The sequence below is a fragment of the Mustela putorius genome, unplaced genomic scaffold (assembly GCF_011764305.1).
Source record: "Mustela putorius furo isolate JIRA1106 unplaced genomic scaffold, ASM1176430v1.1 tig00000129_pilon_pilon_pilon, whole genome shotgun sequence".
In the NCBI taxonomy this organism is placed as follows: domain Eukaryota; kingdom Metazoa; phylum Chordata; class Mammalia; order Carnivora; family Mustelidae; genus Mustela; species Mustela putorius.
Window position 1 is genome coordinate 19,799,877 of NW_025421290.1, and position 17,387 is coordinate 19,817,263.

The following is a 17,387-nucleotide window of genomic DNA, read 5'->3' on the forward strand; positions in this document are numbered from 1 at the left end:
GTTAATTTAACCATTCTGACAGGTGTGAGGTAATATCCCAGTGTAGTTTTGATTTGTATTTCCATGATGAGTGATATTGAACATCTTTTCAGTGTCTGTTGGCAATCTGTGATATTCCCTTCTCTTAATCTGGAATGCTGTTCCTAAATTTCCTTAAATCTCTCTTTCACCCATTTATTTATTCAATAATAATAATGTATTTAACATTTGTTCTTTTTGTATATTTAAGATCTTTGTTATGTCACCCAGTTTCATAGCTTTCATTTGTGTTCTATTTCATAAATTAAAATTTTTATTGAAGTATAATATTCTATATGAGTTGTAAATTAAAATTAGATTAAGGGTATGAATTTTGATTATCACCAAGTGTAGTTATTGTTTTGTTAAAGTACATTTGGTTTGTTCCATTTTGGAGCTATTATGAATAATGCCATAAGATATGATCTTGAACATGTCTTTTGATGCAAACAGGTATGCATAGACATTAGATACACATTTAGCAGACTAGATATTACCCAGAAATACTAGTTCATAGAGTATGGAAATAAATAATTTTATTAGATTCGGCAGGTAGATGTATATATTTACAGTCTCATCATCATTTTTTGAGAACTCCAATTTGCTTCATAGTCTCACTAATATTTAGTACTGTCAGTCTTTTTTAATTTCTGTTTTCCCAATGACCAATGATATTCTTATATATTGCCATTTGGATATCCTCTTTTGTGAAGTGACTGTACCTGTCTTTCACTTTTAAAAGATTTTTCTTGTTTATTAATAAGTGTTCTCTAAATGTTCTAGATATGCATCCTTTGTTTGATATATGTATTGTACATTTATTGTCCCACTCTGTTTCTTCCCTTTATACTTTCTTAAAGGTGTCTTTGTTGAATAGAAATAATTTAATTTTAAAATAGGTCATTTTGTCAATTTTCAATATAGTTGTTAGGTAAATATTTGTTGATTAAATGAATGAACCTGAAAATGTTCATTGTCTAATAGAAGAGACAGTTTTATTTTATTATAAAATGTGATTTTTAGGGGCACCTGGGTGGCTCAGTGGGTTAAAGCCTCTGCTTTCGGCTCGGGTCATCGTCCCGGGGTCCTGGGATCGAGCCCCACATCGGGCTCTCTGCTCAGCAGGGAGCCTGCTTCCTCTTCTCTCTCTGCCTGCCTCTCTGCCTACTTGTGATGTCTGTCAAATAAATAAATAATTTTTTTTTAAAAAATGTGATTTTTAAATTAAATATATGTATAAAATTTTTTCAGATACAGAGGAGATAGTGACTAACTCTGGCTAGGGGGTCAAGGAATTCTTCATGGAGAATATGATGGAAAAGACTCCAAAAAAAAAGTAAAAAATGACACTAAACATTAATAAACAATTCTTTGAGGAGTATAAGTCCAAGCATTATTAATAATTGCAGAGCATGAGGCTGGAAAGTTGTGTTGGAGTCACATTATAAATGATTTGAATGGCCCAGTGAGGGTATTAAGGATGGCACATATTGTATGGAGCACTGGGTGTTACATGTAAACAATGAATCTTGGAACACTGCATGAAAAACTAGTGACGTACTGTATGATAACCAACATAACATAATAAAAATAATAATTTTTAAAATGATATGAATGTCTTAGGGAGGGAAGCTTCTAAAAATTTTGAAGGAAAGACATTTCCAGATTTATTTCAGAGGATTTCTTTTCCTTATCAAAATGAATTTGAAGGAGGTATAGAAGTATTGGCTAAATTTTTATACAGAAGTATTGGCTAACATTATACCACAATAGTATACTTTCTTTAACCTTACTAAAATCAATTTCCTCTGCTATTTTCACTAATAGACATTTAGATTATATTGTAACATCTTAAAGAGTCTTTTCATTGCTCCTATTGTAATGGAAAACAAAACCACAGTAACAGTTATTACTGTAAGAGTTACTATAAATCAGACCTGTTATATTCTACATAGTGTGAAATATCAATGAATAAAACTGTTCCAGATAATTTTTGTTAAGATTTTTAACTAGAATTAAAGTAATTAAAGTAATTTAACTAGAATTAAAGTAATTAAAGTAATTAAAGTAATATATGTTATCCATGCCTAATTTTTTGTCTAGCTGTACTCAGCCAGGAATAAAATGTTCAAAGGAAAATCCACATCATATACAAAACTTTGTCAAAGGTATATCACTGACGTTTGAGAGAAGGTGATATAATTGTGACAGGAATTCTTCTATTTTCTGCCTGTTATATAATTTCAATATGAAGATGTATTGTCACATCACATTCTCACATTGGTATATACAGAAGCTTGTAATAAGTAATGTGGTTTGACAAAGTATCCTTGCTTCCTTAAGAAGTTTCATAATGTGTGGGGATGCGCACATGTGCATACAAACAGGGATCTATTTTTTAAGTTTTTATTCTGTATCCAGAATTACAGTAGATACTTTTCATGTTCACATTTACTTTATACTTTTTTTTATTTTTAATTTTTTAATTTATTAGCGTATAATGTGTTATTTGCTTCAGGGGTACAGGTCTGTGATTCATCAGTCTTACCCAATTCACAGCACTCACCATAGTACATACCCTCCCCAATGTCAAAAACCCAGCCACCCTAGACTTCCCCTTCCCTCCCCCCCAGCAACTCTCAGTTTGTTTCCTGAGATTAAGAATCTCTTATGGTTTGTCTCCTCCCTGGTCCCATCTTGTTCCATTTCTTTCCCCTCCCTTCCTCCCTCGACCCCCCATCTTGCCTCTCAAATTCCTCCTGTCAGAGAGATTATATGATAATTGTCTTTCTCAGATTGACTTATTTCACTTAGCATAATACCCTCTAGTTCCATCATGTCATTATAATGACAAGATTTAGGGGTTATTTTTATGGCTGCATAGTATTCCATTGTATATATATATACACACCACTTCTTTATCCACTCACTCATCTGTTGATGGACATCTAGATTCTTTCCATACTTTGGCTATTGTGAAAATTACTGCTATAAACATTTGTGTGCATGTGCCCCTTCGGATCACTACATTTGTACCTTTAGGGTAAATACCCAGCAGTGCAATTGCTGGGTTGTAGGGTAGCTCTAATTTCAACTTTTTGAGGAACCTCCTTACTGTTTTCCATAGTGGCTGCACCAGCTTGCATTCCCACCAGCAGTGTAGGAAGGTTCCTCTTTCTCCACATCCTCACCAACATATGTCATTTCCTGACTTTTAGCTATTCTGACTGGTGTGAGGTGGTATCTCACTGTGGTCTTGATTTGTATTTCCCTGATGTCGAGTGATGTTGAACACTTTTTCATGTGTCTGTTGGCCATTTGGTTGTCCTCTTTGCAGAAATGTCTGTTCATGTCTTATGCCCATTTCTTGATTGGATTAGTTGTTCTATGGGTGTTGAGTTTGAGATGTTCTTTATAGATTTTAAGTACTAGCCCTTTTTCTGATATGTCATTTGCATATATCTTCTCCCATTCTGTCAGTTGTATTTTGATTATGTTGCCTGTTTCATTTGCTGTGCAAAAACTTTTGATTGTGATGAAGTCCCAATAGTTCATTTTTGCTCCTGCTTCCCTTGCCTTCAGTGATGTTTCTAGGCGAAGTTGCTGCAGCTGAGGTCGAAGAGGTTGATGCCTGTGTTCTTCTCAAGGATTTTGATGGATTCCTGTCTCACATTGATGTCTTTCATCCATCTGGAGTCTATTTTTGTGTGTGGTATAAGGAAGTGGTTCAGTTTCATTCTTTTCCATGTGGCTGTACAGTTTTCCCAACACCAATTGTTGAAGAGACTGTCTTTTTTCCATTGGACATTCTTTCCTGCTTTGTCGAAGATTAGTTGACCATAGAGTTGAGCGTCTATTTCTGGGCTCTCTATTCTGTTACTTTGATCTATGGGTCTGTTTTTGTGCTGGTACCATACTGTGTTGATGGTTACAGCTTTGTGATAGAGCTTGAAGTCTGGAATTGTGATGCTGCCAGCTTTGATTTTCTTTTTCAACATTCCTCTGCGTATTTGGGGTCTTTTCTGATCCCATATAAATTTTACGGTTATTTATTCCATTTCTTTGAAAAACAATTGATTTTTTTTTTAATTTAGTTTAATTTAATTTTTTTTCAGTGTTCCAAAATTCATTGTTTATGCACGGTACCCAATGCTCCATGCAATACGCCCTCCATAATACCCACCACCAGGCTCACACCACCCACCCCAAACCCATCAGTTTGTTTCACAGAATCCACAGTCTCTCATGGTTTGTCTCCCCCTCCGATTTCCCCCAACTCACTTCTCCTCTCCATCTCCCAATGTCTTCTGTCTTATTCCTTAGGCTCCACAAGTAAGTGAAACCATATGATAATTAACTCTCTGTGCTTAACTTCTTTCAACCAGCATAATCTCTTCCAGTCCCATCCATGTTCATACAAAAGTTGGGTATTCGTCCTTTCTGATGGAGGCATAATACTCCATTGTATATATGGACCATATCTTCTTTATCCATTATCCAATTGAAGGGCATCTTGGTTCTTTCCACACTTTGGCGACTATGGCCATTGCTGTTATGAACACTGGAATACAGATGGCTCTTCTTTTCACTACATCTTTACCTTTTGGGTAAATACCCAATAGTGCAATTGCAGGGTCATAGGGTAGCTCTATTTTTAATTTCTTAAGGAATCGCCACACTGTTTTCCAAAGTTGCTGCTTCCATCCCCACCAACTTCCATTCCCACCAACAGTATAAGAGGGTTCCCCTTTCTCCACATCCTCTCCAACACTTGTCGTGTCCTGTCTTATTAATTTAGGCCATTCTAACTGGTGTAAGTTGGTATCTCAGTGTGGTTTTGATTTGAATCTCCCTGTTGGCTAATGATGATGAATATTTTTTCATGTGTCTGGTAGACATTTGTATATCTTCTTTGGAGAAGAAGAATGGTCATGTCTTCTGACCATTTTTTGATGTGATTATCTATTTTATGTATGTTGAGTTTGAGGAGTTCTTTATAGATTTTGGATATCAGCCCTTCGTCTGTAGGGTCATTTGCAAACATCTTCTCCTATTCCATGGGTTGCCTCTTTGTTTTGCTGACTGTTTCCTTTGCTACGCAGAAGATTTTGATCTTGGTTAAGTCCCAAAAGTTTATTTTCACTTTTGTTTCCTTTGCCTTTGGAGACTTGTCTTGAAAGAAGTTTCTGTAGTTGATGTTGAAGAGGTTACTGCCTATGTTCTCCTCTAGGTTTTGATAGATTCCTGCCTCACATTGAGGTCTTTTATCCATTTCAAGTTTATTTTTGTGTATGGTGTAAGAGAATGGTGAAGTTTCATTCTTCTATACATAGCTGTCCAGTTTTCCCAGCACCATTTATTGAAGAGACTGTCTTTTTTCCGCTGGATATTTTTTCCTGCTTTGTCGAAGATTATTTATGACCATCGAGTTGTGGGTCCATATCTGGGCTCTCTACTCTGTTCCACTGGTCTATGTGTCTGTTTTTGTGCCAGTGCCATGCTGTCTTGGTGATCATAGCTTTGTACTAAAGCTTGAAATCAGGCAACATGGTGCTTCCAGTTTTGTTTTTCTTTTTCAACATCTCCTTAGCAATTCGGGGTCTCTTCTGGTTCCATATACATTTTAGGATGGTCTATTCTAGCACTTTGAAAAATGCCAGTGGAATTTTGCTCAGGATGGCATTGAAAGTATAGATGGCTCTGGGCAGTATAGACATTTTAACAATGTTTATTCTTCTGATCCGTGAGCATGGAATGCTTTTCCATCTTTTTGTGTCTTCTTCAATTTCTTTTGTGAGTGTTATATAGTTCCTCGAGTATAGATTCCTTACCTCTTTGGTTAGGTTTATTCCCAGGTTTCTTTTGGTTTTTGGTGCTATAAATGGAATCAATTCTCTAATTTCCTTTTCTATTTTTTCATTTTTAGTGTATAAGAAAGCAACTGATTTCTGTACATTGATTTTGTATCCTGCCATATTACTGAATTGCTGTATGAGTTCTAGTAGTTTGGGGGTGGAGTCTTTTGGGTTTTCCATATAAAGTGTCAAGTCATCTGCGAAGAGAGGGAGTTTGACTTCTTCTTTGCCAGTTTGAATACCTTTTATTTCTTTTTGTTTTCTGATTGCTGTTGCTAGGACTTCTTGCACTATGTTGAACAATGTTGGGGAGAGTGGGCATCCTTGTCGTGTTCCTGATCTCAAAGGGAAGGCTGTCAGCTTTTCCCCATTGAGAATGATATTTGCTGTGGGTTTTTTATAGATAGAAATCTATCAATTTCATAGATAGATTTTTTGAAGTTGAGGAATGTTCCCTCTATCCCTATACTTTGAAGAGTTTTGAACAGGAATTGATGCTGTATGTTGTCAAATGCCTTTTCTGCATCAATTGAGAGGACTTTGTGGTTCTTCTCTCTTCCCTAATTGATTTGTTCTATCACATTGATTGATTTGCAAATGCTGAACCACCTTGCATCCCATAGATTAATCCCATAATCTTTTTAATGTGGTGTTGGACTCTATTAGCTAGGATCTTGTTGAGTGTTTGCATTTGTGTTTTGAAGGACTTGGTGTAAGCTTCAACTACATTTACAAATATTTAGGAAATGTGTTGATGTTTTGTCCAGTGGAGAAAAGTCGGTTTTGGGGGGAAGGTTTTAAAGAAATATATTTTTAGAATTCTAATTTTAAAGTGATCTGGAGTAGATTCTCAGAGCCAAAAAGGACAAGAGAGGGAGATTTCTAGCTCAGATAATATGAATAGAGAAGAGAAAATGGACAAGGAATGGACAAATCTGCCTAAAAAATAAATGAGAAGTTAATTCAGTAGATAGCTTTGGGGGAAAAGACATGAAAGAAGATCTTGGGAAAATTTCCATAAAATATAAAATCATGCTTACGTTAAGATACTTAGATACTTAAAATTGCTTATACTATGCTATTTTGTTAGTGGAAATTGTTTGTGTCATTTATAAAAACTAATAACTGCACACTTAAAAAACTAAGAAACAAAGATCCTTATCCATTTGAAAATGTTCATTTTGAAGAGTTTTAGTTGATTTTGAATACATTTGTTAAAAATATTTTTACAGTAAGGTCTTCCAATTATTTTATGTTTTTTCATTAAAGTATAATTGACACCCAATGTTACATTAGTTTCAGCTGTAAACATAGTGATTCAACAAGTCTGTACCTTCTGCTGTGCTTACATGTGTAGCCATCATCTGTCAGCATACAATGCCTTTATACCATTGACCATATTTCCTATGCTGTACCTTTTATCCCTATGACTTCTTCATTTCATAACTAAATTCTATATTTCCTACTCCCCTTCACCCATTTTGCCCATCTTCCCACCCCACCCCCAATTATTTTATAAGAACAACTAATTAATATCATGAAAAGTAGAAGTTTACTAACCCCATTTCAAAACATCATTTGTATATTTGGTAGATGAGATTGAAAAATGAATGCTGTGTAAGTGGTTTTGTAAGTATAGCTAATCTATTTCTTTCATTTCAGTGTATTTATTTATTTATTTATTTTAAAGATTTTATTTATTTGACAGACAGAGATTACAAGTAGGAAGAGAGGCAGTCAGAGAGAGGAGGAAGCAGGCTCCCTGCTAAGCAGAGAGCCAGATGTGGGGCCCAATCCCAGGACCCTGGGATCATGACCTGAGCCAAAGGCAGGGGCTTTAACCCACTGAGCCACCCAGGTGCCCCACAGTGTATTTATTTTTTATTTTACTTTTTAATTACTGTATCAGAAAATGTCAAACCAAGATTTTCTAAAATAATGCATATTCAATCATATTATGTGCATTGATTATTGGTGAGAAAAATATTTTCACACAATTACTAAAATCAAAGCTATTTTAAGTATTACGTTATCTTTTTCTCATCTTTTAAAATTTCTTGTGTGACATGATAAATGTGTTTTAGCATAATATTCAGAATTTGCTTTACTGATAGAAATGTCTGATAACATTCAGAAATTGCTTTACTAATACAGATGTACAATCAGAATTTTGGAGATTACTCTTACAGAGATAGAGACATGTAAACAAGAAAAGTTTGGTAAAATATGAAAAGTGCTATCCCAAAGGAATGACTGCTATTACACACAGGGAACAAATTGCCTGGGGGAGTCAGAGGAGACTTTAATAAATAAAGTGTCCTAATGCTGTATCTCATTAAGTATAGATAGGAATTTCTTAGGTGGTTACATCAAACTCTCTCTCTCTCCCCTTCTCTCTCTCTCTCTTTTTTTCTTTTTCTTTTTGACAGAGAGAGAGATCACAAGTAGGCAGAAAGGCAGGCAGAGAGAGAGGGGGAAGCAGGCTCCCGCTGAGCAGAGAGCCTGATGGGGGGCTCGATATCAGACTCTTTACAAAAACAAAGAAAAATGTGACATTTCTCAAGTGATTTTATATTGCTGAGGTCTGCTTAATTCAGTGATTCATGTTTCCATCAATAAATGTAAAGGAAGGAAAAAAAATCGATTGCAATAGATGAGTATGAGACTCTAAGTAGATATATAGAACATTGGCTTGTCTAAATTTACTTCCTCTTAGCTCTGTTACTGTACCATTTTTATCTTTTTGGGTTTTATAGTCTTCTGCAAGAGAAAAAATATTGCTAAAGATCTCTGTAGTGACGGTTTTCATTCTGGTCAATGTAAGAAAAATGTTAAATATTCATAAAGACATATGATATATGCAAAACAATTTTCTTAAGATGGTCACACTTCTTTCATAGCACTTCCATAGCACTAACCATGATATACTGAGGTACCAAATTAATTTATTCATACTTCTGAGCTCATTGACATAAAGCATATTTGTCATTGCATTTTTTTTCATTCCCACATTTCCTGGCACATACTAGTCATTGGTATGGTTGTTTTGTTTTTTTAAAAAATTTAAATTCACTTACCTAACATATAGTGTATTAGTTTAAGAGGTAGAGGTTAGTGATTAATCAGTTTTATATAATACCCAGTGCTCATTATATCACATGCCTTCCTTAATGTCCAACACCCAGTTACCCCACACCCCCTCCATCAACCCTTAGTTTGTTTCCTATGATTGAGAGTCTCTTATGGTTTGTCTCCCTCTCTGATTTTGTCTTGTTTTATTTTTCCCTCCCTTCCCCTATAATCCTCTGTTTTGTTTCTTAAATTCCACATATGAATGAGACCATATAATTGTCTTCCTGATTTGACTTATTTCACATAGCATAACACCCTCTAGTTCCATCCATGTCATCGCAAATGACAAGATTTCATTTTTTTATGCCCGAGTAGTATTCCATTGTATATATATCCCACATCTTCTTTATTCCTCTGTCAATGGACATCTAGGCTCTTTTCATAGTTTAGCTGTTGTGGACATTGCTGCTATAAACATTGGGGTTCAGGTACCTCTTCGGATCACTATATTTGTATCTTTGGGGTTAATACTCAATAGTGCAATTGCTGAGTCATAGGATAGCTCTATTTTCAACTTTTTGAGGAACCTCCATACTGTTTTAGGCATTGGTATGTTTCTTAAACTGAAAGATTAAAATCAAGACTTCATGGTAATTTATTTAAATCTAATTCACATTAAGTTTACTTTCAAAACTATTTTGAAGATTTTTGTGAAGGATATGTAGACTTACATCTAATAAAATTCAATAAAATATAAATTGAAAATAGCCTGAAAAAGAAGACGATGCAAAGATACTAACTAGGAAAGTAATTGTATTTGTACTGTATCATTTCATTAAAACCACCTTAAGACTTAGTGACAGCAACGATTTATTTTTTCTCACAAATCTTTGGGTTTGCTGGGCTTACCTAGGTGTATTTTCTTCTGGTTTTACTTGGTATCATTAATTTGGCTGAAATAATTTGCAACTAAGGCTGGAAAATCCAAGATAGCATCATACAGATGTCTGGGGCCTTGATGCTATCTGTTTCACTGAACTTTGTCTCTACATGTTCTCTTCATTCCGTTATTTAGACTGGATTTCCTTTCATGATAATAGAAGTTTACCAAGAGAGTGATAGAAGAAAATGTGAGACCTTTTGAGAACGTGGATTTAGAACTCATACACCATGATTTTTGCCCTCATCAGAGTTACAATTCTGTCCCAGATATGGAATTGATGAAAATAGACTCCACCTTTTGACAGGAGGATTTATAAAGAATATGTGGCTGTATTTAACCTACTACAGTAGAATATACTTAGTTGTTGAATATAAAATTTGTTTCTGAGCTGCCTGAAAATGAGGGGGAAATAAGACACTAATGTTATCAAAATAAAGAACAAATACCAGAAAATTTGATTTGTAAAATCCCTTTATTTTTTCAATAATACTTGCAATTTTTAAAGAATTTGAAAAATGTAAAAGGAATTAAAATGTACTACAAATCTAATTATCCAGAAATAACCATTATAAGTTATAAAACGTGTCATCTTTCTATTCTTTATGTTACAGATAGAAGAATGTATGAATGCTTAACTAAGTGAAAGAAATAGCTATACAAAACTGAAATAATACTCTCAAGCTAATGCAGAAGCATTTTATTTCATTTAAATAGAAAAAAAAAGAAAGTGGGGGCACCTGGGTGGCTCAGTGGGTTAAGCCTTTGCCTTCGGCTCAGGTCATGATCTTGGGGTCCTGGAATCGAGCGGTCTCCCTGCTCTGTAGGGAGACTGCTTCCCCCCCCTCTCTCTCTGCCTGTCTCTCTGCTTACTTGGGATCTCTGTCTGTCAAATAAATAAATAAAAATCTTAAAAAAAAAAAAAAGAAAGCGAATGTGAGATCATATTATAAGATATGTGCTAAACAGGTCTCTCTCAAGTTTAAAAATAAGGAAAATTATTAATACGTTAGTCATTTTTTAAAATGATTTTATTTATTTATTTGACAGAGAGAGACACAGCAAGAGAGGGAACATAAGAAGGGGGGGTGGGAGAGGGAGAAGCAGGCTCCTCGCTGAGCAAGGAGCCCGATGTAGGGCTCAATCCCAGGACCCCAGGATCATGACCTGAGTAGATGGCAGACGCTTAATGACTGAGGCACCCAGGTACCCCGTTAGTCATATTTTTTACTATCTTTTTAAACTTTGGAGTTGGTCAAACTTCTGCTATGAAAGTTAACAATATTAGCACTACTGTATAACCTATCCTCTTTATACCATCAAATGTCTGATTATTATATAATTTAAAAAAAAAACTTTAATTGAACCATATCTAGTCTTCAGACTATTTCTGAATAGTAGTCTTCAGACTACTTCTGAACTTATTTCAGAAACCACTGCAGAGATGTAGAAAGAGAAGTAAAGTAAGCCCAGACTGTATCAGGTCTAGATGGACTTGAATAGAGAAAAATGGAGGCTCAGTGAGAAATAAAAAAAATAAAGACAATTTATAATCTTTGTTGGAATGCCCTGCTTTTCCCTCTTAGATTTTATTAAATATCCAATATTGGACTTTTTTATAAGCTCTTAATTTATAGTACTTCCTGTATTTCATTTATTTTTAAGAATTTGATGCTTTCTTCCTCACTTTTTATACTGCATAAATACCCCAAACTGCAGTGTGTTTCAATCAATAACAAATCTGGTCCATGAATTGAGCTTCAAAATTTTCTTCTTGATTGCTGAAATGAATCTGCATTTCCTCACTATATGTGAGGTATTTGGTATGTGGATGTCTTAAGTGGACTAATAAGTTCTTCTGCCTGTGACAGTGTTACCATTTTGTTTCAGGAGACCCTGATAGATTGGTGTGATGAAAAGGAACTTAACTTGATATTAACAACTGGAGGAACAGGGTTTGCACCACGAGATGTCACTCCAGAGGTGAGATAGTATGTGCTTTTCTCATATTCAAGAAGTAGGCTATTCATATTATCATTCATCTTTTTCACTGTTTTATATTATTTTTAATTTTGCAAGGCAGAACAAGAGACTTGTGGTTCTAAGAATGTAAAAACTTTGCTGTGGAAGAATTGTTATATAAAAAATGTTTCTTGACTTTTTTTCTTTGGATTTATACAAACATGATATAAAATGAGGAAGATTGAACTAGTCCAGAAGATAACTTTGCTTTTGTTTAGTGGTCTGTGATAGAAGTTGAACTTCAGGTGTATTGTTAAAGGAGGTGATAGCAGAACTTTAACTCTTAGCTTTGCTTCTGGTCTGATGTACTTTGTTAATGTAATTCAAAATTATCTGATTTCTCTGTTCTTGAGATACCCTTGTCATTGGTCTTAAAGCACAGCAAATTACAATAGAATATATATACCATATTTATAGTACTTTTGAAGAGAATGGATTCCATAGTTTGTAATTCTAATGTGAATTTAAATGCAAAATTTAATAAGCCAAAAAGCAGAATTAATATGTAGGCTTTATGCCACAAGAATCTTACCTTAAACCTTTGCATGAGGAGAAAAGTTAGGGAGAGAATGAAGAGTAGGCAGTGATCAGTGATACAGGGAAAAGAGTCTTTTTTTTTTTTGAAGGAAGCCATAAACCTCAGAATCATATGCAGACTTATCTTACCACTTGTAATATTGTTTCCTTTACCTCCCAAAAAAGTGTTTGCTGGCTGAATTTCAACTTAATGTTAAAATGTCCTTCTATTTTCAAACCAATACATGATTTTATCTACTGTTTGATTAATATAAGACATTTCTGCTCTGCATCTATTAAGTATTTACTCTCCTTCTTACGCTATCATAGTAGTTTTCAAACTTTGGCCTGCACCACAATCAAACTAAGGGCTTGTTAAAACAGATCATTGGGCATACCCACAGAGTTTCTGATTCAGTAAATCTGCAGTGGGTCCTGAGCATTTGTATTTCAAACAAGGCCCCAGGTGATGCAGATGTTTTGGGCCCATCAACCATACTTTCAAACTTTAAAAACCACATATCTAGTATATGAAAATGGAAATTTTTTTCACAAATTGTAAAATACTTTCTGTTCTTCTATGTAAAAATTGTGACAGAATATTTTGGGATATTTTTATGATTAGATTTATAACGTGGTTTGATTTTAAAGCAATCAGAATAGAGTTGTAGTGTTTTCATGACTAAAAAAGAAGTCATTCTTACATAATAAGCTTCTGGGTGTTAAGGGGAAATGGTCCTTTGGCCAATTTTTACATTTCTTTTAGACTTTGAGACTAACTTAAAAAGTACAATTGGAAGGAAGCCATCTCATGTAGAGGTGTGTTTGTGTTTTGTTTGTAAGAAAATTGCTTACATATGTGAAGAATTTTTGGAGTCTGGTCGTTTCTGCTAAGTATTTGAAGTAAATGACCTTGACTTTATATTCCCTATTTCTTCTGTGATGATTTAATAATATTGTATCATTTCTTTTTATATCAGAAAGTAAGTTGCTATGGAATTTATTTATAACCAGATAACATTATTTTAATTAGGGGAGAATAAATCTCACAGAGTTAAGTATTTTATATTCTGTGGTGTGTCAAGTTATTATCAAAATGATAGACTGAAAATATAAACCTTTGAATTTTGGTTCTGCTACTTATTAACAGGGTGACCATAGACTAACTATTGAACTCCTGTGTGCCTCAATTTCCTATGAAATGAGGCAAACAAAAGCGCCTATGTACAAGGGTAGCTGTGGGATTCAATGAGAACTATTTCTGGCATGTTAGTAAATGCTATATGCAAGGGTTAACTTAGTAAGGGTTAATTTTTTTTATTAGTTGCTACATAAATACTAAGTGAACAATTTGGTTAGTTGGGTTTTGTTTTTTGTTTGTTTTTTTTTTTTTTTGATACGTAACTACCAAATAGAGAAAAACAGTCTTATCATAGATTTAAAGTATATCCATGAAATCTTTATGATCTTGTTATTTTTAAATTTTGATGTAGTAAGTTTCATATTTTATCTTTTTTCATCTTATTGTAAATCAGAGGTCTTAAATTTCTACCATTCTAATATGTGTTTATCCCATCCACTTTTTTTTAAGTACTGTTAGTTGATAAGAGTCTCTTTCCCTGACCATGTATGTTTTATTATATCAGAAATTAAGAATTCCTTTATTCTTAAATGAATGAAGTCTCAGTTACCTTAAAACCTTAGAGGTGCTATTAAATTCTTACATTTAAAATGCCTATAGCAACTACCTACGTAGAGTTGTATTTGAGTGTTTTCTTTAAATAAGTTTAAAATATACATAAATGGGTTTTTCTTAATCTTTTCTTTTTTTCAGAATGGGTGACTTACCAATTGTAAATATCTTGATTTTTAATGGGTTTCCTTTATTTCATATTTTATATGTAAATACATAGGGTGTGACTATCTACAGCGGAAGTCCATAGAACTGTTAAGCATTTGAAAAATAAACAAACATAAAAGCAATGTAAGTCCAACCAAAAATAATTCTACTGATTTCCTATCTTCACTATACATTTACATGCTTGTCATTCTTCTAATATCCAAATTAGAACACTGGATGCCTGCTAGGAACCCAGAAATATAATTTGGGTTCTGTGATAATACAGTTATTTGTCTTTAACTAGTTTGTCTTAGGTAATTGTGCTTAAAAAGAGAAGAAACCATTTTTAGACTACATTTAACTATAGATAACTTAGATTTACAAAAATTTTTAAGTATTCAAGTTATAGAAAACACATATTAAATATTAAGGTAAAATAATAAAAAACTTCTCCACTAAGGTATAAATATTTTACAGTCAATAATTGACAGTGAATAGTCTAATCTACAAATACAAGGGACAATTGTTTGTGGAATGTGTGTGTTGTTAGGAAGAAAATGGGGGAAACAAATAGAATAAATGAAATAAAGCAATCTAAACTTATTGTCGGTGGGTATGAACCCTAGAGAAAATGAAAAGTTTAATAAACTTGGGTTTCTTTCTAGGTCTATTAAAAAGGAAAATGGAATAGCAACATCAGTAAAGTATATCTTTTCTCCTTTTTTTCTTTTTAATAGAAATAAGGCAATTGGAATCAATCTCCCTAAATTATGAAATTGTTTCTGTTTTTGGGCCCTGTATCATAGAATATGGTTCATCGGATATTTGCATGCTTTCTGGCCTGCTCCCTGCCTCTAAAATGAAAAACTCGCAAAACTTATTTTAGAGTTTATTTTAACATAAAAATCTTTATTTTTTTAAAGAATAGATTTTATTCTTTCTCCACCATCAGGGGCCTGTGGAGGCTGGCTGGGAATGGGACTCCTAAAATGCCAAATAATGTCTGGAAGGCTGTGGTCCAAGGCCATTTTGCTGACTATTAGCGGGGTCTTCGTAACCAGAGGGAGTACACAGCTCTTCTTTAAATCTAAGGTGTATATACTCGATTTGAAACAGAATTCTATCTAGGCAAGATATGTGCTTATGTGTACAAAGCAAAGAACAACACAGTGATTCCTAATGGCAAACCAAACAAACCAGAGTAAAATGGGGAAAAGTAACCTGTGCTCATGGGAACAGAGACATGGTTTCTGCCAAATTCCGAAGCAACCTACCTGCTAAAGCCATGTGATGCTGTACCCCTCAAGGATTTAAATTTAATGAAAAGTAAATAAATAAGGGTATAGAAAAAAATAGATTTTATTTTCAGGGCTCCTGGCTGGCTTAGTTGGAGTAGCATTTGTTTGACTCTTGATCAGCAGGTCATGAGTTTAAGCCCCTCATTGGGCATAGAGATTACTTAAAATAAATAAATAAATTTTTTTTTTTAAGAGTAGATTTTAGTTTCTGTTACCAAAGGTTGAATAATCTCTTGGCATTGGTGAAATGCTAGTAATTGTAAAATTCTATAGAATATAAGAATTCATTGCTATATAAAGTATTACCTCTTTGTATCTCATTATTAGTTAAAAACAATATATGTCCAAAATAGGTCTTGTTACATCAAGAATCTTATTATTCTTAAAAAGTAAAATTAGGGACTTATAAGTGAGATGAAGTGAAAACCCTTTAGACATAAATTCTAGAAGAGACTAAAAGATCAAGAAACTTTAAAAAATGTATATATCATTACAAAGAAATGTTTTATGTTATGGTAAATTTGAAAATATTAAACTATTTTATATTAATAAGGTAAAAATAACTTTAAGCATTTTTAGATTTTTATGCTACATCAGAATAAAGGGTTGGGTACTAATATTTTATCTTGATCATAAATTAAAGAGTTAAATAGAAGCCCAGCATACATCTTAATTCTCATCCATTCACTCATTCATTCATTAAGCTTTTTATTTTTAATCCTTGATATGTATCCAATGCCATACTGGGTACTGGAGTTTTAAAAAATTAATAAGACATTGTCTCTATTCTCAAGAAACTCTTAATTTGTTTTGGGAGTTGGTAAAAGTCCTATAGACCAAATCCAGCCTGTCTTTTTGTTGGTGTTGGTGTTGATGTAGCTTATGAGCTAAGAATGGATTTTGTATTTTTTTAAGTGGCTAAAAAAAAATCAAAAGGAGAATAATACTTTGTGGCACATAAAAATTGTTTGAAGTTTAAATTTCAGTCTCCCTAAATGAAGTTTTATTGGAACACAGCTACAGTCATTCATGTGTGTAATACCTGTGGCTACAACAGCAGAGTTAAAGAGTTGCAACCAAAACTTTTCCTTTTACATGAATATTTTTTATATCAAAATCTACATTTTTCTAAAATTTTTGCTATTTCTCCTTTTGATTATTTAATTCTGACCAATTATATCAGGACACTTTTGTTATAAATTATCTAAGAACAATACTTTAAAATTTTTTTAAGAGTGAGATTTTACTTAATGCATCACAAATCCATTAGTTTGATGAATTTTGGAAATTCAAAATTTTATATATAATTTAGAATAAAAGATCTTTTACTTTTGTTATGCTGTATTGTCTATGGAGACAACGTGACAATACAATTCATTATGGCAGAAAAGTGTTTTGTCTTTGCTCCTTTTAAAATTAAGCATTTGAAAAATGAAACCCAACATCATTTCAGATTACTAAAGAAAAAAAAGTAAATGTCAATTTTTAAAAAGCCCATAAAAAATGTGAGTTTTAAAAAAATGTGAGTAAAGATGTCATTATCATTCAACAGACCAACAGTCAACAAACTTTTTCTGCAAAAGGTCAGATGTTAAATACTTTCTGCTTTGCAGGTTATAAAGTTTTAGTTGCAACTATTTAACTCTGCTGTTGTAGCCACAGAAGTAGGTTCATTATGGAACTGAAGAGGCATCTAACAAAATGACCAATGCTAAAAGGAATAGAATACTCAAAATTTGGTACAAAGGATGGATTTCTAGGATTATGGATTCTGGAAGACATATTCTGTTTATAGCCCATAATATTTACATTTCTTTGGAACAGAT

At 33.4% G+C, this 17,387-nt stretch overlaps 1 protein-coding gene across 12 annotated transcripts in view; it reads left to right on the top strand.

Moving 5' to 3' along the window:
* GPHN (gephyrin) overlaps nucleotides 1-17,387 on the top strand; it is a 639,435-nt gene that overhangs the window by 294,181 nt on the left and 327,867 nt on the right. For all 12 annotated transcript variants that reach the window (XM_045070686.1, XM_013057196.2, XM_045070696.1 and 9 more), the window contains one exon: nucleotides 11,776-11,868. In XM_045070686.1, coding sequence (XP_044926621.1) covers nucleotides 11,776-11,868 — 93 coding nt within the window. The remainder of the gene's footprint in view (nucleotides 1-11,775; nucleotides 11,869-17,387) is intronic.